Consider the following 23,386-nt stretch of genomic DNA (forward strand, 5'->3'; position numbering starts at 1 on the left):
CACAAAACAGAGGTAATTGTGCTGTTGAAATGTATATAAAGGCCTAGAAACCTGATTCCGACGTCTTTGGCGTCTTACTCATACCTTCTGCTTCGCTGCGTGTGTGTGTGGCAGTACTGTCCGTCCCACGCTACTGCTTCTGCGGAGACGAGTTATGCTAAAAGCGAACAAAGCAAAAAAAATCCACTTTAAAACCAATCTATGAAACGAATTCTGGTCCCGCGAACGATTTAGCTCGCGGAAATAAGATGAAAAGGGGGTAATTCGCAGAGAATGACACCCCAGCCAAATGGTCTAACACACAGGCATCAGTAGTGGTCTGCCCGCGAGAGAAACGCCGAAATCCCTGGCCATCAAGAGAACAAAACAGCGAGACGTTGCTCTTTAAATGAACAAACAATCAATGTAGAGTTGGTTGGATTCGAAAGCGAGCCAGAAAACGGAGAAATGCACGACGGAAAACCTGCTAGAAAACGATGGCAAGTGCTGCTCATACTAAACGAGCCCCACAAGCATCCATGGTCCTCTGGGCTTCCTCCCAAAAGTAAAAAGGCTTCCCCTTCCTTGTTATTTTACCTTCATTCAACATTCACCCGAGGAAAAGTGGAGAAAAAAACGCAGGGGTAGACAGCACTCCCCAGCAGCAATGGCAGCTGGGCGGGAAGCAGCCGGAGGTTACTGGCGCGTTGGGTTCGACAAATTTCTGCAGTAACGACCTCTTTAAGGCATCAGAATGGACTATATTACATAATACCTTAGTATCCCCCTTTTAACATAGGGAGACCATAGAAGCTTTGGGCCAGTTGCGCCAATACAGTGGTCAACACTCGATTCTGGATGCCCTGTAACCTGGAGCTACAAGCCCGTACATTTGCACCCGCACGCAAAATACACGCACGCAAATGCTCATTTTAAAATTTAAACAGCAGTTGATCTGGATGAAAACCTCTCTTTTCATCACAATAGGGGTTCCACTGTGCGCGCCCAACTGACTAGCCTTCAATGCATCGATTGCACGGGCTTAGCCGGGGGATCTGGCTGTATTTTGCTCTAGATCAGCCCTTTCCTATGAGCATCATTTCAATGAAATAAATAGAGTGCGAGTGCCCAGGTCCTACTGAAAATAATCATCTGGGGTGTATTTACTTTGCAACCTTCTACGTGGAGACTTTAACAAGGGTCCTCGATCTTAGCAGATCTTGGTGAGCTGCAATAGTGTCAAAGATTCAAAAGCTCAACAAACAGCCAACCACCCCTCCAACCTCCAGGCTCACTACGCACAGCGGACTAAGGCCCTGTACCCCACGGAGGACGAGGCGGTCTGATGTGAGCTGCAACATATCTTGCTGCAACTAGTGCTGAAAAGCAACGCCAGGCGTAAGCACAGCCAACTCCCCTTTCCTGTATGGTCTAACAGTGTAGCCAATTGTTGAATACTTTTGGGGGCCATACCAAGTAAAAGTACATGCGCATCAGACAAGCCGTATTGCATCTGCTTCCCCCCACTCTCCCCAGTGCAGCGCACTTCCTCACGTGCCTGGACGCCCAAAAAAGGATGGGACCGGTTGAAAGGCTCCTCCTGCGGTTGCAGCTGCTGCATCGGGTGTTGTTTCTACGGTTTCATTGGTTCTTCCTACCACCTCTTTGTTGCTACATATCTTGCTGCTGCATCTCTTGATGCTGCATCGCTTGCTGTTACGTCACTTGTTGCTGTACCCCTTGTTGCTGCTGCTGCTTTGTTGGTGTCCAAGCTGCTGCTGTTTGTCTTTTTGCTTCTCCATCTTTCTGTTGGCCGCAAGCACAAACTGCTGCTGCTGATACTCCACAGGTGCAATGTGGGGATGCAGCACAACTGCTGTCTTGCTGTGAAGACAATTCATTCCTGGGATTTGTACTGTAGGCAGGCCAGCTGCTGCTATCGCCTTCTTGGCGCGCCTCCTGCTGAACGCAGAGTCTGCCGCAGCACGCGACACTCCAGAAGCAGCATTGGCCTCAACCTGTCATAAAGACTGGTTGAGGCCAATCTGGTGGTGCAGAAACCAGGTGCAGCACCAGGTGCCGCTGCTGCTCTCGCTGTTGCTTTTGCCCACATAATAGTGCTGGACCCCCGATCTAGCTCCTGAAATAGCACCAGAACAAGAGATTCCTGCAGAGGCAACAGTTTGGATTGCTACTGCAGCTGGTCCATCGGTATGACCAGGTGCCGCTGCTGCAACAGAAAAACGCCAATGGCCGTGAAGCCAATGCTTTGCCACTGCACTTCGAAGGACAGCAGCAAACGGTGCTCCTCAACAAAGTACACGGTGGCAGGTAGAGATATCTGCTGCTGCAACAGCGGCATCAACAATCCAACGCTGCGCAAGGAAGGCCGCAGCGAGGGCTCGTAAGCGCTGCTCCTTCTGTTGCTTCTGAAACTGCTGCTGTTGCTGATTTGCAGATAGTCCTATTGCCGCTATTGCCAGTACCGTTGATCTTGCTGTTGCTGCTGCTGCCGTTGCCGCTGCCATCGCATCCGCTTTCTGCGGCTCCCACACGCCGGCAACTGCAGCAGCACGCTGGTGCTGCTACAGTTGCCGGCGTGTCAGCAGCACGCTGGTGCTGCTGCAGTTGCCGGCGTGTGCTCCTTTGGTTGGGGTTCTTGTTCCAGTTGCTGGTGATCCCGCTGCTGCTGATCTAGATAAGCAAAAGCAAGTAAACGTTTGGGATCTCCCAACAGCTGTCGTCGTCTGGGGGTAACGATTGCTGTCTTGCAAGCCGCAAAGGGTGGAGGCCAGCTTGAAAAGTGAGAGGTAGCTGCCTCCAAGGTAGCCGTATGCAACAGTTGGGTAATATATTGCAGCGAATAGGTAGGTGGCTCCGAAGAGCACATGGATAGGTGATCTGCCGCCAGTTAAGGGGCGCTCATATGTTTTGCCAAACAGGGGGCCCAGCATTGCGCTGCGCTGAGGATGCACACGTGTAGCTGCTGCCATTAATTCGAGGAAAGCACATTACTCCTGAAGAATTGCTACACGCAAGCTTGACTTAAGCGTCCGCTCGAGTGTCTGGACCATTTGTCATAGTATTCTCGAGTTCTGCGATCTCTACGAGTTGTTACATATGTGTCTAGGATGCCGGTCACTTGCTGCCGTCCTCGAGATTTCCAGGAACTTTCGGTATCAAGATTGGCCGTCTAGAAAACCAGCAGTAATGGTATGATGATATCCCTAGGGGGACGAAAGTGGCATTTTTTCTCTTTGTGATGCGTAAGTATTCCATCATCCCGGCGAGATAATCCTTTTACATGCCTTTCCGTGGCCCATCTGGTTACCGATTGCCTCTCAGTCAAATTGCCCGACCAGTCATTGCTATAGAAGTTTTCAGACCGCTGTTGGACTTCTGTTCACCAGTGACTGATACGTCTCGATGGAACGCTGCCTTGGTACTTGCCCTCGTTCATATTTTCTCAACTCTGCCGTATCCTGTTCCCTGATGGATTTCGAAGTAAACCTGCATTTGCAGCGTTTGTTGGAGCCCTTCAACAGTTCGGATTTGTTCCGGAAAGTTGGTACCCTTGCGCCGATGCAGCAGTCATTGTCGAGACTCCTCTTCTACGAAACAATGCGCCAACAGCAACTATAGCTCCTCGACTAAATTTTGGAGACTGAAGTAAAGCTACAGAGAAGTGAGGAACAACCCGACTTTTTCTTCAGCGCGGCTCTCGTCATGCGGTCGGCAAAGGCGGAGCCACTCTTGGGAAGAACATGCGAAGAATTTTTTGCAGATCATATTCGTTTATAATCATTGTTATGCACGAGGCCTTCCCACTGTGGGATTGGGGCTCACTGCTCTTACCTACCCTGATGAACCATTCCGTGCTACCACGGGTAGCGAGGGGCCTCGATCGGACCAGACGATGAACGTGAGCTGCAAAAGAGTCAAAGGCTTAAAATTGGATATTCTCAAAACACGGCCAGCCGCTCTTCCAGTCTCCCGGATTCCTAGGCACAGTGGCCTAAGATCCTGGCGGGTGCTGGCGCTAGAGGACGCTGCCATAGACGAATTGAAACGTATCTTGCCGCAACTAATACTGCGCGGCAGATCTACCTGCGAACGCAGCCACGGCCCCTTCCGCGTATGCACGAACACAGTAATCAGTTCAACGCGGGACAGAGTTCGCTCCATCCGCTGTGCGTCGTATTCCTGGAGACCAGAGGGGAAGCCTCTTGCTTCTTTGGGAACTATCGCACATTGAGGTTTCGATATTATTGCTGTTTATTGTGATCCTTGGCGAAGGTCATGGAGTCTCGTGACCCTTTCATGACGATAATCGGGGAACAGTTGTTGTTTCTGCTACTCTCCTGCAATTAAATAACTGTTTAAGGATGAAAGTTCCACGACAGCTTGTGCACAAAGCAATGCCTGCCAATATTTGATAACCAAGCCGGCGCACGAGCTTGAATTCAGTGTAACAGTTGTAGTGTGAACGAGATTCCCACGCCGGGGCGGCGGGAGCAAAACATCACTTTAGCATAGTTGTGCAGAAAATTTGGTTATACTGGGTCTGAACATAAGGGAGCACTTGAAAAAAACTCTATGGAAAATGCGAACGGAGGGATTTTTCTGCGGAGAACTGCCGTGTGCGCCCTCTCGTGCACCAGTGTGGGAGAGCGAGCGCGGGGTTCTAGGTAGTTCGAGCAGCGCGAGGGACTGCTCTTGCCGCTGCATTGCGCTACCTTCTTCTGTGTTTGCTTTCGGGTGGTAGGACCCGTTCTTATTCCCTTCAATTGTCGCCTTCTATTAAGAGTGTTTGTTTGAGTTCCATTGGAGCCCTACGGCCCTGTTGCTGGGGGGCTCGCCTGAAGTGCGCCGCGGCTAAGCGGATGCTGCAGTCTCTCCAACCCTTACAACTAATCGACCTTCGTCTAATTCATCAGGGCAGGTATTTCTGTTTTCCTTTTCATTTATTTTGAAATGGAATCTCCAGATGTATGGGGGCCCTTGCCAGCGTTCCGGTGGGGGGTGTCTGAAGAAGAAGAGACAGGTAGGACAACCCCAGTCATTTCCGCGGGTAAATGGATGGACGTTCCCCTTCGGCCAGCTAGACCCTTACGTAAGAGCGCCCCAAAAACCATCATTATCGGACTGTCCGGCCTCTTGGCGTTGAGCGCCCTCGCGTATGTGGTCCTCCGATGCTCAAGGCTCCTCTCTTCCGTGCACGAGTCTGTGCCCATCACACTGAGGTTACTTGCTTCCGGGGTACTTCAAGCACGGTGGAAGAATGGCAGATGCAGAATAGAAGCAGCAGCCGAATCTTTAATGACCTTCGACGCCCCTGTGATGATGCCTTCCACCCTTGCTAGCCGGCCGCGTGCGTGGACAGTTTCTTCAGAAGCACTTCTGGCTTTTCATTTCTGTGGATTTGGGCGTATGTGGCTTGTGCAGGGGCAAGAAGACAAGTGCAGCAGCCTCAGGGTTGGCTTCCCACTCACTCCTCTTGGAGCGCGTGCATCACATCACCGTTCCGCTGCCTCTCTCCTATCCGGCCCAAGCCCACTCCATCCTCGAGAAGAAAGTGACCCTCCTTTCTATGAATTCCCCGACGTTGACTCCCCTTCTGTGCGTTGGACCGCTCCGTGAATACGCACGGGCCCATGCTATCCACCGTGCAGCAATAGTTAAACAGGCCTTGCGTTGGCAGTGCGACTGCACCTGATTTCCGCTGCATCCCCAGGCAGGAAGAGCACTGCACCGTGATGCATTTGCGTCTTGTGCTGGGGGCTTTTACTTTGGGTGTTGTGACAGGCGAGGGCGGGCTTGAAGACCTTCATGCATTCTCTAGGCAAACTGCGCCGCTGCCACCGTGGCGGAAAGCAAAGTGCGGCAGACACAGCGAAGATTTTTTGTTGAATTCGGTGCATGTATATGTGTAGCGCCAGAACTTCGCAGCTATCAGCAGGGAATCGAAGGTGTGCGTTTGTTTTGGGGCTGTGTGCAGAGTCGGTTTCCTTTGATGTGGGCGGCGTGAGCGTGACCGTGCAGTTCATGGAACTCGTGAGTCTGTTTGATGGCCGCAGTAGGACTGCGCGCTTCTCTGGGTTGTGTCTTTAGGAGACGTTGCTGTGGTGTCTTGTTGCGGTTTCTGGGTGATGCAGCAAACTGGTTTCGTGTTTTTCGGGCCAAGCAGATCCGTGAGCTCAGCTGTTGGCTGTTGCACTTCTCTTTGCCAGGACTTCGAGAAAAAGGCCTGGGGGCCTTCCATGATATTACTAGGCTGCCAGCTGCGGGCTGTAGAGAATGGATGCATGCAGCTGCAGCGGCTGTTTGTGAGGTGTGTGGAGTTTGTTTGTTGCAGGCACTTGCGGCCGCTGGCGCTTATGTGGAAGAAGCATTATGGAGGACGATGCAAGCAGTTTTGACCAGCCAGCCCGGTAGGATCTACTGGCATAGAGGGGCTTCTGCTGCTGCTGCAGCGGGCTTCGCTGCATGCTGCCTCCACTGCTGCTGCAGCGGGCCTCGCTGCATGCTGCCTTCACTTCTGCTGATGGTGCCTCCGTTGCTGCTGCAGCGGCTTTCGCTGCATGCTCCCTCCGTTGGTGCTGCAGCCGTTTTTGCAGCATGCTGTCTCTGCTGCTTCTGCGCGCAGGTTTATCCACTGCCACGGAAGAGATTGTCATTCAGCTGGAGGAAGGTGATGCTTCTTCGGGCTCCATAATGATTCGCGTTACTTGTGGGTGTTTTCCGATAGTCCCTTTCTCTCGCATGCGCACCGTTTGCCTGTTCTCTGTTTCCGTCTCCGCAGAGCGCTCGACAGGGCTTGTTCGCTGCGGCTTTCTGCAACTGCTGCAGGCACCAAGTGACGCTCTTAGGCTAAGATACCAGAGTGCATAGGATTGTAAGAGTGCGTTATTGTGGCGTTGTTGCTGTTGAGCAGGCGCCTTTGATGGGCTATTGCATTCATCCAGGCGAGTTTCCCGCCCTTATCCGGTTCTTCGGCATGTTGTAGATGACTCAACAAGAAGACGAACTTTCTTTTCGCGCGGGAGGTTGTCAGGGGGCAGCGGCGCAGCGGCGCCAGATGATTCCGCGCATAGAAGGGGTGCGGGGCCTCTGACGCCGCAACCGACAAGACGCGGAGGCTCCAGTAGAAAAGCACGACGATCAGATGAGCGAAAGCGTAAGCGCGACCAGCGCACGGAGGGACCTGCTGCAACAGGCGCAACTCCAGATGGCGCAGAGACACTCCAAGCAGAAGGTGAAACTTCAAAAGACGCAAAAGAGAAGTCTGCAGGCGACAAAACTCCAGGAGGTATAGAGGCGTCTGGTGCAACAGGCGGAGATACAACAGGCTCCGGTGCCGATGGCCACAAGGGTTTTGTACAGCTATCTGGGACTGGTGCTCGCCCCAAAACAAAAGGCTTGCTGTTGGTCCCTAGCAATGCAGCGCTGGGCCAGCGACGGAAAACATATGACTTCCCGAATCTCCCAGAAGGCACCGTAAGTCTTCAGGGCTGTGCTGTCCCGGAGTTCACCGGGGCCTTGGCTTTCAAGCTTTATCAGCTGGAATGGGGAAAAGCGTTTCGACAGCTTGTCAGCTGGCTGTCTTGAATTGCTTCATTGTGACACGCTGCACCGTCTTTGGGGCGTTCAACAGGCAAAGGAAGGACTAAAACAAATCTTGAGCGCAGCCTGCAAAATGTGTCGTCGGTCCAAGCACCTGCGTACAGGTGACGACGAACCCTTCTCTCTGTCGCTGCATCGAGCTGTCTCGGGTTCCTTGTCTTGCGTTGCTTTCGTATGGCAGTGGCTTGAAAAATGCAGAGGGAAAATTTTGAGCCTCTGCAATGTTTGCGTGGCTTTCAGAAACCGTGTCTTTCACATTCAAGGGAATAGATGTAACAGTCACTGTCACCGAACTAGTAAGACTCCAGGCCGTCGTTCTTCACATGCACGCACTTGCCGCTTGAAGAGCTGGGGACTCGGAGGGTCGTTTCTCCTAAGGGACATTGTTTTTCCTTGCACCTGTGCTCGCTGTGTCGGCAGATATATTTCCCCTGGGATCCACAGAAGGTAAGGAGTAAACGCTTCGACGTTGACATGAAACGAAAAAGGGAACTTTGGTGCCTGCGGGGGGGATCAGAGTTATAAGTTGCTCTGATCATAAAGCTGCCGCATCGGGGGTGCTGTTTCCTGCTGCAGTTGACACTAGAAGCCGGAGTGCAGCTGGAGCAAGCGCTGTTGAGCATAGTCGAGGAAATCCAATCTCGGGCACCAGGCAAGCCTGACACGGTCGGTGGAGCTGCTGACAGTGTTTCTTTGGCTCGCGGTCGGCCTTGACTCTGCTCCAACAAAAATCATCGTGTGTACCCCGTGGGCACAAGGTTCGCTGCTTGCTTCTTCTCGAGTGTTCTGCAGACACCTACAGCACAAGGCGGATATTCTCTATCCAAGAGAAAGATTCAAGCCGCGTACAGGGGCAGATAACATTTATGTTGTCAGGTCGGCCTGAGCGCACGAAAGTTTTTCTGTTTGCAAACCAATCAGGGGTTTCAGTGCGCGTTCGCGACCCCCAGTTAGATGATCTTTCGCCTCTTTGTTCCTGTTAGCATAGCCATGCACAACAGCTTTCAGCGACACCTGCCGAAACCTTTCCCGATGTTTTGTGCCACGGAGCCGTTGGCACGGCAGCCGTGCATATCTATTTGACTGTCAGGCGTCAGGGAAATGAAGTATCTGCAACTTTTCTGTTTGTGGGTCATAACTTGTGTTCAGCGTCGATTTTGCAGCCTTTGACTGTCGCAATGGGACAGTTACGAATTGCTGGAGACGCCCCAAGCGGTGCCTCTGGTCCCAGTACACTCGAGCAAGGCACCGATCTCTCGGGAAGTGGCGGACCCCAAGTGGCCCAACTGGGAGTCGGTTCTAATGGGGGCAATTAGAATTACGTTTGAATGAATTCGCCGGTGGATATCTTGAATGAAGGGGAAGGAGACCTTCGCTATCCTCTCAGGCACATTACCGTTCTTCTTTATCTTCGCATTGATGCGGCGCAGCCGCTAGCTTGCCTGCGCTGCTTTTGACATATATGTCCAGTTGCCTTGCGTTCCACTCCACTTTTTAATAATTCTTTCAGAAACAGGATGGAACCACGTTATGCCCTATTCAAGCAACGTGCTACGGGCCTCGTCGCGTGCTTAGCAAGTCGAACAGAGTGACGATTTCCTGTCCCAGCTAAGCTTTTGTATTTGGTTTTTCTGGCAGTGCGTGCGGGAGGTTGACTGGATCACTGACATCTCTGTCCCTCAAGCTGTTTCCTGTATGCAGTTGTGGTTTGGCTGGCGCGGCCGAGAAGTCAAATGGGCGGTGGCGGCACGCACCAAACCAGGCTGCTTTTATTTTTGGGTAAAGGAACTGGAAAGGCATTCAATTTTACACTGAGTCACACGCACACAGACAGTGTACGTATTAGCCTTTGCAGGGTGGGCAGGAGTAAAATAGCTTCTATAGATGAGTTTCGTGCCCTCTAGAGGAGAAAGCGGACCCGGCTATATCTACGGAGCACAGCACAACGCGGCGAAGCCGAAAGAATCGTATGCATTGCTCGGATAGGTTAAGCACAATTTTTTAAACGCGCCCGAAATCTTATTTTCAGGAGCTACTTTGTTCTTGAAAGGACATAATGCTGTGGCGTCCGCCGATAGTTCATACTAACTTCCAGGCAGAAACACCACATGTTTGAGTATCGTTTTCCCTTTCGTAGCCTTCATCTGTCTACCCCGGATATAAAACGAAGCCGCATATGAACGTTTAAGCAGCATTTCAGTTCTAGTGAGGCTTTCCCCCCTTTCAAGGCAAACTAAACAAAATTTCGAGCACGCTCTCCGTACAGCTACTTTGATGACGGCATCCATTCTGCCTTTACATGAAAGGAAAAAGTGGAGAAGCTGGCGCAGATTTCGGGCTTCTTCGTTGGTCGTTTGGGGAGTGCGACAGGCGAAAACAAAATCTTTAAAGAACAGTTCATGCATCGGAAGCTACAGAAAGCGACCGCTGGAGTTTACGGGCTAGGCAGCAGCTGTGTATATGTTAACCAAATGTTTCGATTCTTAAGGCACAAAAGGGTTTTGAAGGGTTTCTTTCCTTCCTTCGCAAATAAATTAAATTTCGGGGCCGTTTTCTTATTTGGTTCGCATGACTTCACTGCGCGTATGGCGAGGGCAACTATACCGGATGCACGCCGTACTCCGGCGTGCAGTCCTCAGCCCGTACCCTAAACTCTTAAGGCTACCGCCTAGGAAGGCAACGGAATGCTGTCCATTGCTGGAAATACACCGGTTTCTGTGTTGCACAAGAATGTCAAGCTGAACAACCAAGCTTCCGTCTAAAGTATTATACACAGGAGACATTGTAAATGTTCCATTTCCATTATTCTGCGCTGAAGCCTCAGAGAGTGTGTGCTTTTGGGTGTATGGCTGAACCGAGCACGTTCATGCATGCATGTCTCTGTAGAGCAAATATTCTGCACCCCAGAATGTTCTGATTATGCCTGGGACAATACACTAGGAATGCCCTCAGCACAAGAAAAGTAGGCCACGAGTCTACGACTCGTGCAGCTTCCGAGCATTTTCTTCGAGATGGCATCCTCTCTGAGCCTGCAGTCACACCGTTTGTAGCGCATGCAGATCACGTGTAGCGAGGGTCCTCGATCGTGGCTGAGACCCGCCAAGAGAGTCAAAAATTCCAGATAGGAATTTCCGAAAAGCAGCTGACTTCCCCTCCAATCTCCAGGCTTCCTTGAAACACTGGCCCACGGCATAAGGCTGTTGCTTGGGGGAGGCGGCTACGAGCTGCAACTAGCCCTGCACGGCAACACCACATGCGAGTTCGCCTACACCCACTCTTGCAAAATTTGCTAAGTACTTGCTTTGTCCTCAATCTCCAGCCAACACGAAACAGCAATTTTACGCAGAGCACACTACATCCGCCCCGTTTCTCCCCAGAGCAGCAAATGCCCGCGTATGCCTTGTTGACCCCAACATTAGAAAAGCAGGCAAAATGAGAGGGAGAAGGGGGGCTAAAGACGTCTGGAGATGGTGTTTCGATTTGCTGCTGCCGTTTCTGAACCGCTTCACGTTGCTGGGCGCATGCTTAGTGGCTTTCTCTCTGGCCAATGAGGGCGTGCTGGGTTGGATGCCGCTTTTTGATGGGCGCATTTATATCTGGCTAAAACTATGAATTGAACTGCCTAATTGCAAAACGCCAGTGCGCGCGTGGTAAGGGGTCATACCAGCTCCAAAATGGGGGGGCCCGTTCCCAAAATGGACAAAATGGAAGTGCTGAGATCGAAGGTGCCGATGTAGCTATAGGTGAAAGCAGGGGCGCACACCACGGAAGAAGAATAATTAGTGCCGAAAAACACATAGTCAGAAAAAGATTAGCGGCTATTTAAATGTGACAGGGGAACGGCAATCGAATGGCTCACCACGGCCCAAAATTAAGCTGCGCTGCGCCTATCCACGATTGCAGTTGCTAACGCTGCGTCGAGGAGGGCGAGTAGATGTTCCTGAGGGGTTGCTTTGCGCAATTACTTTTTGGACATCTACTCGAACTGCCGATCTCCAGGACATCAAATGTAATATTCTCGTTTTCTGTGGCCTGTGCGGGTAGTTACGCGTGTGTCCATGATCTTACGCTTCTCCAATTCGTCACGCACGGTACTTTGTGAGTGCGTGTGGGCAATTTCTGTGCCTGTCATCGGGATGTATTGGGCCCTTCAAGAGCGCGGCACTGCGTCAGATGATGGAAATGCTGCTGCTTCCTGCGAGTGATCAAGCATTGCTTTTAGCCCGGGCCATCAGAAACTTTTGCTCTAACGTGAGTATGCTTTGGGACTCGCACGTAGGTGCTATTTGGGATTCGCACGTAGGTGCAAATGCGCCACTGCTCTTTCTTTGTTTTTGTCACCAGCACCGGAATGTGCCGAAAGAATCCGGTTGACGGTTGAACTTACCTCTCCTTTGCAAGTCAGTCTGTTTATCTCTCTACTTCCTCTTCAAAATGCTACAGTTGTCTTTACCTGAGAGCACCGCTTGGAGCCGTTCTAGGAATGAGTTTAATGCGGTGAATTGGGCGTCCAGCAGGTTGCCTTCCCGGTGGTATTTCCTTGTTATTCAGTACATCTGAGAGAGCTTGCTTCAACTGTGCCCACTTCTGCTGTTCCTCCGGTGTTAACTGAGACGAATCGTGTCGTCGTAAGACCATCACGACGGAGTGCATGGTATTCCAGTTTCTCCCCTGTAGCGTTTCTGCACTGCACAGGAACCTCATCGCTCTTCTTGGAACATTGATTCCATTCCCCTTCTCGTAGAGGAAGCAAACGCCGCTGATGGCGGTGAGAGATGCACTCTGCCAGTGGATCCTCGAACATGAACCTCAATAGCGTCTGCGGGGCGGCGCACCGGCGCCCTCTTCTGGGTTACCCACGGTATACCTGAATATGTCGTGGTGGGCTTGCCCAACATAAACGTCGTGTACAATGGTAGTACGACTCATTTTGGAAAATTTGCCGCGCTGTACATCCATAGTTTTGCTGATTCCCATGTCCTGTCTGCCATCGGCGAGGCATAGCCTCCAAGGTTGCGACACCGAATAGACAAATTGCTTGCACCTTACCGCCGTCGCTTCAGGCGTCAGCAAGCACACCACTTATCTCAGCCTGTGGTCAAATAACGCTAGTAACGCCTAATCACTGGTACTAACTTGATAAGGCAAACTGTTGACTCTGGGTGGATATGCAGGAGCGCCTGTCACGACATTTGTCCCCTTCCACATTCTGCGCATTGTGTGGGGTCCATGCCGTTTTCCTTTTTGTTTTGTTTGTTCTCCTGACGGCGGTGCTCGAATTCCTGCTTCTCCAATCCCAAAGCCCTTTGAATGCGCCTGCAATATCGAGTTATGTTACCTTGGTCATTGCAGAAGAAGCAGATGCACTTCAATACGTGCCGAATTTCCGTTGCTGTAGGCTACTGCTTCTTACCATCTCCCTGGCAGAGCTGGCATCCACTGATTCCTTATCAGTAGGCTCAATATTCTGGTAATTTCCAAACAGAAATGAAAGTGGTATCTTTTCTCCTTTTCGATGCATAAGTATTCCAAATTCTTGGTGCGATACACCCTCTCACCCCTTTCTTGCCTTTCTGAAGCCCATGCTGTTACCGACTATCTCCCTTACGGATTGCCCTGTAATGAACCGCTGATCTAGAAGTTTTCAGTCCGCCGTTGGACTTCCGTTCACCAAGGGCGAATACGTCTCGACTGAATGCATTGTCGACAACTTCCCATATTTAATCTTTCCTAATTCTGCCATATCCTATTCCTTTGCAAACGTGGGAACAAGCCTGCATGGCAATGCACCTCAGCAGGCCGCCGAAGTCCTGGAGAAATATTGAGAAGTGGGAACCTTGCTTAGGTATGTCCACCGAAGGCGGCTCACCCCTACTGATATCGAAGACGCCAATAGAACTTAGCCATTCGGGTACATTGTGAAGACGGGAGAACAATTCCAGAGAAGCGAAGAACTCTTCCACTGCTCTACATCTCGGCGCCGTTGTGTGGAAGGCGGTGGCATTCCCATAAATTGCCTTTGCCGTAACTTTTTGCGCTGAAGAGGATGCAGACAGTTACCTTGTTCTAACTAGAGAGGGCTCCTAACCTTGGTTTTCTTCTCTACCAGGGGGCAGATCCTGATCAATCTCCATTGAGCAGGAGGAGCGCAGGGCGGAGGTTTTAATAACGATTTTGGAATTGTATCTGAAAAATGTTTGGCCTTCACAGAACCTCCAGTACTAGTCGCTGCAATGCATCTGGCCACCCTGCTGTGGGAGTGGGGGTTGCTGCTTTCGCCTGCCCCGATGAATCATGCCGTGATACCAACTCCCTACGCGAGTCCGCCATCTTATCCGAGGAACGCTATGAGCAGCAACCGAGGCAGAAGGCTTAAGTTAGAAAGTTGATGAAAACAGCTGGCCATTCCTTCAGTCCCCAAACTTTCTGAGCACAGCGGCCTACGGTGCTGAGGCACGGGAGAGGAGGCAACCTAACACTGCAGCGCACCTTGTTGCAATCCATGGTGCAAGGCACTTTCACATGCAAGCACAACCAACCCCCAATTGCTGTCTGCACGAACACAGTAAGCAACTACTGTCCTTCTATTTGCATGCTGGCTGCCTCCTACGACCAAGCAACCGTTCATATACGAACGCCGGATAGACTACATTATACCAGCCCAGAATGCCCTGAACAGGCATCAGGCAAGGCGCCAGAAAGGCCATCAGTATAAGAGGAATAGGCAGGCAGACAGCCTAGGGCTCCCTGTAATTGATGATACCGCATTTTGTATGTTGCCTTCATACCTATTGCAGCGCGTTGAGACCAAAGGCCCGGTGAGAAGCCCCCGGATGGCTGCTTTTGCTGACGGTTAATTTGAAGGCATCAATAAGCATATTTATGCCTTTTACAATTTAATTTTAAACTTGTGTCTAAACAAACGCCGCAACAGCGCGAGCAGACCGCACATCAGCTTCACCAGGGGGCCCCTTCCCGTCCGCTGTAGACAGTCTAGTGCTGCTGCTGGCTCCAGCAACTCTAGCCTTGCTGCTGAGCACAAGACAGGATGCCCTTGCTTTTCAGCAGAGGAGTGTTGGTGCGTTTGCAGCTCAATAGATCCCACGAATTCTCCCAGGCCGAGTTGAGGTGCATGTACACCTGAAAGGCAGCCGCAGCCGGTGGATCCATAACCATTCACTGCTCCTCTCGAGACGTCTTCTACTGATTAGAGAAACACTTTGTTCTTGAAACAGTCGATGAGGGATTTAACAGACACTCTATTTTCCACGTTGCTGCAACACCCTGCGGCGCTGCACCGGACCACTGCAACAGCTGGGCTCTAGCTGTTCTCTTGCTGCCTCCGCTGCCTTTACCTCTTTTGCTACCGCTTCTGCAGCTGAGTCAGCTGCTGCTGCTGCAGCAGCAGCCACTGAGGGACGTCACGAAGGGCGGAGGTTCCCGCGCGGGAGCAGGCGTGCCGCTGCCTCCAGCCTCTCCTCAGCGCCAAGACAGGGGCAGCAGCAGCAGCGACTGCAGCCAGCAGCAGCAGTAACAGCAGCAGCAGAAGCAGCAGCAAACGGCCGCCGCAGAATGCTGTGATCTCAACGGGATGGCCTTCGCCGCCCAGTGGTCGGAAGCGCCAGTGACGGTAGAACCCACGGCAGGAAGAGTAGGAGCAGCACCAACAGCAGCAGGAACAGCAACAGCAGCAGCAGCATCAAGCACGAGGAATGGATGAATTGCCTCTCACGCCGCAGAAGCTGCGGAAGGTGCAGCAAGTGGCGGAGATCGCTTGCCTCCCGGAGCAGCTTGCTGTGGCTCTTCTTGTTTCATCATGCTGGAGCGTACAGGTCAATTTGCTGCTCCTACTGCTGCTGCTATACCTGAGCCTTTGCTGCTATTATCCTTTACTTGCTGCTGATCGTGTGCGGCAGCGGCTTTTTTGTTCGTTTCCTGCTGCTGGTGCTGCTGCTGCTGGTTGTTTCTGTGCCTACACCTGTGCGTGTGTTTGTGTGTATCTGTGTTTGCGTGATGCAGTTGCAGCGCTTAGTTAGTTTTTATTGTTTGTTGTTTGTCGCTGTGTTGCTGCTGGCGCGCTGTGTGTGTATAATGCGGATGTGTGGGGTGTGTGTGGGGTGTATGTACAGCGCGCGCTCTCTCTCCACCTTGAAGGGCGTTTCTGGCGCCTCTTTGGTTTACGTCGGTGTCCCCCCGGGCCTCAGACTTTACCTCCTTCGTTAGTATTATCCGTTTGGGATGCAAGAGGAGTTAAGCACAACGGCTCTTACAGAGTTGCAGTCGAGTGCGGCTCGGCTTGCCCCAGACAGAGCAACTGGGTAGAAGGTAGAGAGCCCTGCTGCTCCCTCTGCTGCTGCTTGCATGCTGCTGCTGCTGCTGCTCCTGCTCTTATTGCCAGCTGCGGCTGCTGCTTCTATAGCCAGATGCTGCTGCTGCTGCTTCTATAGCCAGCGGCATGCTGGCCGCTGCTCTTGCTGCTACAGCTTGCTGTTGCTGTTTCTGTCGTGACTTTAGCTGGCTGCTGCTGCGTGCATGCTGCTGCTTCTGTTGCTGCTGCAACCTGCTGTTGCTGCTTCTGTTGCTGCTTGCATGGCGCTGCTGCTTGCATGGTGCTGCTGCTTGCATTCTTCTGCAGCAGTTGAGGCTGCATTTATCTGGCTTACCCTGTTGGGAGGGTTGCTGCTGCTGTGTGGCGGAGCTGTCCATACACCGCGTTTGTTGGTGCTGCTGCGATGACCTCAGGGACGAAGGCTCTTGTCTCGCTGCAGTTTACCTGCGGTCTCCTTGGAGTGTCTCCTAGAGAGCAGCTGAAGTTCTCTCTGTGGAGACGGAGGCTCATGGTCAGCTCTCAATCCTCTACTGCTGCTGCTGCTGCTACTGCTGCTGCTGCTGGCGACTGTCTGCTCGTGTGCCTTTGCCTCCCGGCTGTAGTCGGTCCTGTGGAAGCTCTTCTGCTGCTTCGCTGGTTGCCTGCTGCTGCTGCAGCAGCGGTTCGTGGCGGATACTGCTTTTGCGTGCTGCTGCTACTGCAGTATGCTGCTGCTGTTGCTGCAGCAGCAGCAGCAGCAGCTTGGGGCATTGTTATTATGTCTCTCGCTGCTGCTCCCTTTATGCCTTTTTTCTGTCTCATGTTTCTTCCGCTAGCCACTCCCTGTCGGGTTACAGGAGTTGAGGGTTTAGGGTTTAGGGTTTAGGGTTTGTGTGCAGCAAGATGACAAGTGCGTGGGCGTCGCGTACATGGCTTGCTGCCTGATTCCTCATGAAGTGACGAGTGTTAGTCGTTTGCCTTTGGAGCACAAGTCTAGAAGAAGTGGGGTTTTGATGATTGAGGCTTTTCGCTTTCTCCCCAGGATCCCTGCAGCAGCAGCAGCAGCTGCAGCAGCAGCAGCTGCTGCTGCTGCTGCTGCTGCCGCTGCCGCTGATGATGGGGCCGATGCTCCTCCCCCTTTGGGCTCGTCTTCGCCTGCTGCTGCAGCTGCCACGAAGCAGAAAGTACGCAAGCAGCAGCAACAACAAAGACCAACAGCAAACCGTAACCCCCTCCAAGCGTCCGCACCCAGCCTCGCAGCAGGTGCAGAAGCATCAGCTGCTGCTTCTGGGAAGCTCCAGCAGCAGCAACAGCCAGACAACTCTGCTGCAGCAAACCAGCAAACAGGCTGTAGCAGTCCCTTTGTGGACCTCCTGGAGCTGTTTGACTCCGCAGAAGAGCGGCAGCAGCAGCAGCAACAGCAGGAGCAACAGCAGCAACAGGAGCAGCAGCAGCAACAGCAGCAACAGGAGCAGCAGCAGCAACAGCAGCAACAGGAGCAGCAGCAGCAACAGCAGCAGCAACAGCAAACAGACCAGGAAAAGGCAATTCCACACGACAGTCAAATTCCTGCCGCTGCTAACGGCGAGGCTTTGCAGGAGCTGATGCTGCTAGAGGGATCGCTGCAGCAGCAACTGTCTCTCCAAAAGCAGCAGCAGCAGCAGCAGCATCAGCAGCAGCCTTCCGTGCAACAAGAGGGATCACTAGAGCCGCAGCTGCCTCTGCAGAAGCCGGCATATATAGAGCAGCAGCAACACAAGCAAGAAGAGTCGTCGCTGAATAACCGGGAGGAGTTGCAGCAACTGCTTTCACTACAGACGGAGCAGCAGCAGCAACAACAGCAGCAACAGCAGCAACAGCAGCAACAGGAGCAGAAGCATCAGGAGCCTCCTGTGCCGAAACGGCACCCATCAGGACAGCAGGAAGCTCCACCCCTTCAGAATGAACAGCAGCAGCAGCAGCAGCAGCAGCAGCCTCGTTCCTATGCAGCTCTGGATGCCCTTTTCTATGCGGACGTGGCTGCCCATTGCAGAGACCCCGCGACAGCAGCAGCAGCACGATCTGCTGCTGCCGCTGCTGCTGCTGACTTGCCCCCTGCTGTGAGGCAGGAGTTGCTGCAAAAGATAACTCAGTCTCCTCCGGAGCTGCATCCGCTGCAGCAGATGCAGCTGCAGCTGCAGCTGCAACAGGAGGGCCAGCAGCAGCAGATAGCATATGGAGCCCCTGCACCAGTAGATAGAGGACAGCAGCAACAGATGCTACCCTTGGGGGCTGCTGCGTCTCTTTTGGCGGACGGACCGCAGGCAGCCGCTGCTGCTAGTGCTGCTCCCGCTTCTCCTGCTGCTGCTGCTCCTGTCGCTGCTGCTCCTGCTGCGCCCCACGACGCTGCAGAGACGGCTTCCGCAGTCTCACGGGGTGTGCGGGGGGAGGCTTACCCTGAAGATACCGGCAAGAAGCTTGACGCAGCCACAGCAGCAAATGAAGCAACAGCGGCAACTGCAGCAACAGCACCTGCAGGGACGACCATACCGGCTGCGGCAGCAGAAGCACTTCCAGCAGCAACACAGCCACCGCCAGGTGCAGCACAAGCTGCAGCAAGCGCAACAAATGCTCAAGGCGCATCAGCTCCTGCTGCAGCAGAATCGCCTGCCGTGGCTCCTCCTAGAGAGCATCCCCCCGCAGCTGCACCTGCTGCAGCTGCTTCTGCTGCACTTGCACCTGCTGCAGCTGCTTCTGCTGCAGCTGCTCCTGGAACTGCTGGAACTGCTGACGTTGCTCCGGCTACAGCACCAGCTGCACCTGGAGCTGCTTCTACTGGGCTTGCTGCTGCTTCAGGTGCTGCTGCTACTGCACCAGCTGGTGATAAGACAATATCTAGCGAATCAAAACATTTAGAGTCATCCGCGAAGGAATATGAGGACAAGGGATTGCAGCAGCAGAGGCCAAGAGAGGAGGAGTGGCAGCAGCAGCAGCAGCAGCAGCAGCAGCAGGCCCCTCGGTGGCCGGCGGGGGGAGGCGTTGATACTGCAACTCCAGCAGCAGCAGCAGCAACACCCGCAACAGCAGCGGCAACAGCAGCAGGAGATACACCTGGAGCAGCAGCAGAAAACGGCGACTGGCCACCACCCCGCAGGCCTGCGGCGTGGCTCCCCACGCCTCCTGTGGGGAATTTCGTCTTCAAACAGCAGCAACAGCAGCAGCCGCAGCGGCAGCAGCAGCAGCAGCAGCCACACCAGCAGCCCTACCAGCTGCAGGCTCCGCCCTTGTCACACCATTTGTACGTCCAGCCGCAGCAGCTGCAGCAACAACCACACCTGCAGCAGCACCCGCAGCAGCAGCAGCAGCAGCATCCGCATCAGCCGCAGCAGCAGCAGCAGCAGCCGTCTGGAGTCCTTTTCCCTCCAGCTGCTGAGCAGCAGCAGCCTCTGCCACAACAGTCGGTGCCACCGCAACAGCAGCTGCAACAACAGCAGCAGCAGCAGCAGCAGCTGCAGCAGCAGCAGAGCTTTCCCCAGCCTATGTGGCCTCAGCAGCCGCACCAGCTGCAAAGCGCACACCCGCAAGCGCCTCCGCAGCTGATGCAGCAGCAGCAACCGCAGCAGCAGCAGCAGCAGCCACAGCAGCAGCCACAACAGCAGCAGCTAACGAAGAGGCTCTTTAGTGTCTTCAATCCATTCCCCGAAAAACAACGCCCACAGCCCTCACCCGGAGAGCCAGAGCAGCCAACGGTGAATGCGCAGCAGCAGCAGCAGACGCAGCAGCAGCAGCAGCAACAACCACCAACACACCAACCGCAACAAATGCCGCCAGCTCCTCCTCCGCCGCCCCACCAGACACAGCAGCTGCATCAACCACAGCAGCAGCAGCAGCAACCACAGCAACAGCAGCAGCAGCACATTCCGGATGGCGAGAAGAAGCGGACCCTCTTCACGCTCCCCTTCCGGCTGCGTCGCGGCGCAGGAGGCAGCAGCAACAGCGGCGGTGGTGCTACTGCTGCATATACACCTGAAGCTGCTGCAGCTGCAGGTCGGCAAGCCTCCGAGACCGGAAGAGGAGAGAAGCCAGCCGACTACGGGGAGCAGCAGCAACAACAACAGCAGCAGGCAGAGCAGCGGGTGGCGCACTATTGGCCATTTGGAGCTCACAGGGAACCTGCAGAAGCAGCAGAAGCAGCAGCAACAGCAACAGATTCTCCAGGAGGCACTCCCCGTCTGTCATCCCACTGTTTCCCTGCCGAGTTTCCTGAGTCTGTGCCTGCAGCAGCAGCAGCGCCAGCAGCAGCAGGGAAGCCTGCTGCTGCTGTGGCTGTTCCGCAGTTCCCGGCTGCAGCAGATGACGACCCTTTTGAGTTTCACTTTAAATCCCCTGTCTCTGCAGCAGCAACACCACCGCCAGCAGCAGCAACAGCAACAACAGCAGCAGCACCAGCAGGAGCTATCCGTTCTCCATCGCAGCACCGCCGCATGTGGTCGCCATTCCCAAGGCTCCCCGATGAGCCGCAGGGCGAAGAAGACGAGCAGCAGCAGCAGCAGCAACAGCAGCAGCAGCAGGAGTCACAGGAGGCAGAGCAGTGGTGGGAGCTCTCCGGACGCGAGAAAGTTCGTGGAGAGACGTTTAACAGAGGAGGGAGGCAGAAGCACCAGCAGCAGCAGCAGCAGCAGCAAACGGAGTCACGGCGATCGCCAGCGTTGCAGCGGGACCTGCAGCAGGACCGCCCGCAGCAGGAGCCAGAGCACAAGCAGCAGCAGGACGAGTCGCAGCAGCAGCAGCAACAGCAGCAGCATCAGCAGAAGGGGGGAGATCAGCCACTGCAGCAGCAGCAGAAGCAGGAAAGCGATGATGTGCAGCAGCACATGCACTCTTGGCAGCGCTCTGTCTCCTTCAGCCCTTTACAGTCCCATGATGTATCGGAGGAGCCCCACACCTCGCGCGCTTCTCCGTTCAGAAACTCTGCGGCTGATGCTGCAGCGGATGCTGCTGCTGCTGCTGCACGAGGCACTGCTGCAGCAGCAAAGCATGGGAAGAAGAAGGAGCACCAGCAGGCGTCGCGCAAATCCAAACACCACAAAAGGACTGCTGCTGCTGCTGCTGCTGCTGCTGCTGCTGCAGGTCAAGGCACACAAGATGAGGGCCTCCCTACGGAGTGGGAAGAGGCCTGGTGGGATGCTGAGGCAGCAGCAGAAGAACCAGACGTAGCTGCTGCAACAGAGCAGCAGCAGCAGCAACAACAGCAGCAGCAGCAACAGCAGCAGCAGCAGCAAGAACAGGCGTTGGCAAAGATGCATGAACGAAGGCAGGCGGTTGAGGCACGCAGCCCTCTTCAGGGGAGTCACTATGCCACCATCTCAAAACCGCAGCAGCAGCAGCAACAGAAGCAGCACCGCAGCAGTATGCAACAGCAACAGCCGCCGCCTCAAGTGCAGGAATACGCTAGCCTGCAGCTGCAGTACCCCTCTCAACAACTCCAGAGTCTGCAATACCAACACCAAGTCCAGATGCAGCAGCAGCGGCTGCAGCAGCAGCAGCAGCAAATGCAGCAGCAGCAACTGCAGCAGCAGCAGCTGCACCTGCAGCAACAGCTGCTGCCAGGGCAGTCGCTCCCTTCGGGAGATGCGCAGCAAACTCCGGCCTTCGCGCTTCCAATGGGGAACGTAGTGAAAGACTCGCAGCAGCCGTGGCCTGTGGGGCCGCTGCAGCAGGCTGCTGCTGCAAATATGCAGCAGCAGCAACAACAACAGCAGCAGCAATACCCGAAGCAGCACCAGCAGCAGCACAGATACCCGCCAGCTGCGCCGACCCACCCAAACGCTTCTTCCCAGACAGAGCACCCTTACGCGGCTGGGATGCTGCTGCTGCTCCATCAGCAGCAACAACATCAGCAGCAACAGCAGCTAGAGAAGCTGCAGCACCAGGGGCCGATGCAGCAGGAGCTCCCGTACCCTGGAGCTCCGCATGCACTGGCGTTTGCTCCGCAGCAGCAGATGCAGCAGCTGCAGCAGCAGATGCAGCAACCGCTGCCGCAGCAGGTGCAGCAGCAGCAACAAGTGCCGTTGCAGGAGCAGACGGAACAGCAGCAGCACTACCTGAAGGAGCAGCGAAGCCGCCATCGGCGACGCAAACATCAGCAGCAGCAGCAGGAGCAGCAGCAGCTGACGCACCAACAAATGCACATGCAGCAAGCAGCATACCCGCAGGCACTACTGCAGCAGCAGCAGCAGGAACACCAGTCTCAGCATGAGCAGATGCATCGACCTCCACAGCAGCAAGTTCCGCTGCAGCAGCTCTCCCAGCAGCAGCTGCAGCAGCAACAGCAGCAGCCGCAGCTTTCAGTGCATTTCCAGCAGCTCGCAGGGCCTCAGGGAGGGCAGCAGCCGCTGCAGCAGTTGCCAGCGCAGAGCCCCTGGGCGCAGCAATTTCAAATGGCCCAACAAGTGCACCAGCAGCTGCAGCAGCATCCGCAGCACATAGTGCTTCAACAGCAGCAGCCGCTGCTGCAGCCTCAACAGCAGTACCTGCAGCAGCAGCCGCTGCACCAGCAGCAACACCAGCTGGGATGGCCTGCGTATGTGGGGAAGGTTCAGGCGCCCATGCAGCAACAGCTTCCGCCTCAGCAGCAGCAGCAGCAGCAGCTGTTGCTGCAGCAGCAGCAGCAACCAGTGCCCGTTAGCCGCAATCCGTTTGCGCAGCCACGCAGCAACCGGTATGCTGCTGGGGCGCATGTAGGTGCTGCTGCTACTCCCTTTTAGTTTGTTTCTTTGAAATATGTTGCTCCGGATTCTGCTGCTGTTGCTGCTGCTCCTACTGATGCTGCTGTCGCTGCTGCCACTGCTGGTACTGCAGCTGTGTGCGTTAGAAAGTGCTTGTGTAGCTAGCCAGTTAGCTATCAATTGCGGAAGCAGCAAACCAACAGACGCTGCAGCGAATTGCTACCGCGCCTGGGCGTGCTGCTGCTGCGGCAACTGCAGAGGTTTCTGCTGCTGCTGCTGCAGCTGCTGCAGCTCCTGCTGCATCACAAGGGCAAAGCGTTCCGAACTCAGGTATTGACAGTCCCTACAGGTAGACTAGCTGTCCATACACTGCAGGAGAGCGACAATAGCAGCAGCAGCAGCAGCAGCAGCAGCAGCAACAGCAGCACTTGCGAAACCGTAATATTGGCATATTCTCTGAACCGCCACACAGAGGCGCTGTGCAGCAGCAGCAGCAGCATGTACACCAGCAGCAACAGCAGCAGTAGCAGATATGTAATTAGCATTGGTAGGTGTGGGCAGTTGCCCTAGAGACAACTAAGGAGACAGCTCGCTCTGAATAAAACAGACAGAGACAGACAAAAACAGAGACAAAAAAAGATAAAAAAGAAACAAAGACATGAAGACGGACACAAAAGACAGATGAAGACAGATTGAAAGACAGGAACGGAGAGAGAGAGAGAGAGAGAGAGAGAGAGAGAGAGAGAGAGAGAGAGAGAGAGAGAGAGAG

General features: G+C 54.1%; 4 protein-coding genes across 4 annotated transcripts; 3 read left to right on the top strand and 1 right to left on the bottom strand.

Moving 5' to 3' along the window:
* Positions 1 to 1,700: 1,700 nt before the first annotated feature.
* On the bottom strand, positions 1,701 to 4,164 carry EAH_00008420 (hypothetical protein; the record flags this gene model as incomplete). The annotated part of the gene is made up of 3 exons (XM_013395599.1): positions 1,701 to 1,954; positions 2,466 to 2,673; positions 3,862 to 4,164. The coding sequence occupies 3 exons, from the start codon at positions 4,162 to 4,164 to the stop codon at positions 1,701 to 1,703; spliced, it is 765 nt and encodes a 254-aa protein (XP_013251053.1).
* A 789-nt stretch (positions 4,165 to 4,953) lies between these two features.
* Positions 4,954 to 7,587, top strand: EAH_00008430 (hypothetical protein; the record flags this gene model as incomplete). Its single annotated transcript, XM_013395600.1, has 7 exons — positions 4,954 to 4,994; positions 5,425 to 5,554; positions 5,785 to 5,857; positions 5,978 to 6,033; positions 6,335 to 6,410; positions 6,626 to 6,709; positions 6,914 to 7,587. 7 exons carry the CDS (start codon positions 4,954 to 4,956, stop codon positions 7,585 to 7,587), a joined length of 1,134 nt encoding a protein of 377 aa, XP_013251054.1.
* Positions 7,588 to 7,675: 88 nt separating this feature from the next.
* EAH_00008440 (hypothetical protein, conserved) lies at positions 7,676 to 8,918 on the top strand (the record flags this gene model as incomplete). Its single annotated transcript, XM_013395601.1, has 4 exons — positions 7,676 to 7,706; positions 7,843 to 7,898; positions 8,179 to 8,305; positions 8,752 to 8,918. 4 exons carry the CDS (start codon positions 7,676 to 7,678, stop codon positions 8,916 to 8,918), a joined length of 381 nt encoding a protein of 126 aa, XP_013251055.1.
* A 7,416-nt stretch (positions 8,919 to 16,334) lies between these two features.
* EAH_00008450 (hypothetical protein, conserved) lies at positions 16,335 to 22,656 on the top strand (the record flags this gene model as incomplete). The annotated part of the gene is made up of 2 exons (XM_013395602.1): positions 16,335 to 16,442; positions 16,810 to 22,656. The coding sequence occupies 2 exons, from the start codon at positions 16,335 to 16,337 to the stop codon at positions 22,654 to 22,656; spliced, it is 5,955 nt and encodes a 1,984-aa protein (XP_013251056.1).
* Positions 22,657 to 23,386: the final 730 nt, after the last annotated feature.

Source organism: Eimeria acervulina, genomic scaffold, assembly GCF_000499425.1.
Source record: "Eimeria acervulina Houghton genomic scaffold, Eah_scaff40, whole genome shotgun sequence".
NCBI classification, from domain to species: domain Eukaryota; phylum Apicomplexa; class Conoidasida; order Eucoccidiorida; family Eimeriidae; genus Eimeria; species Eimeria acervulina.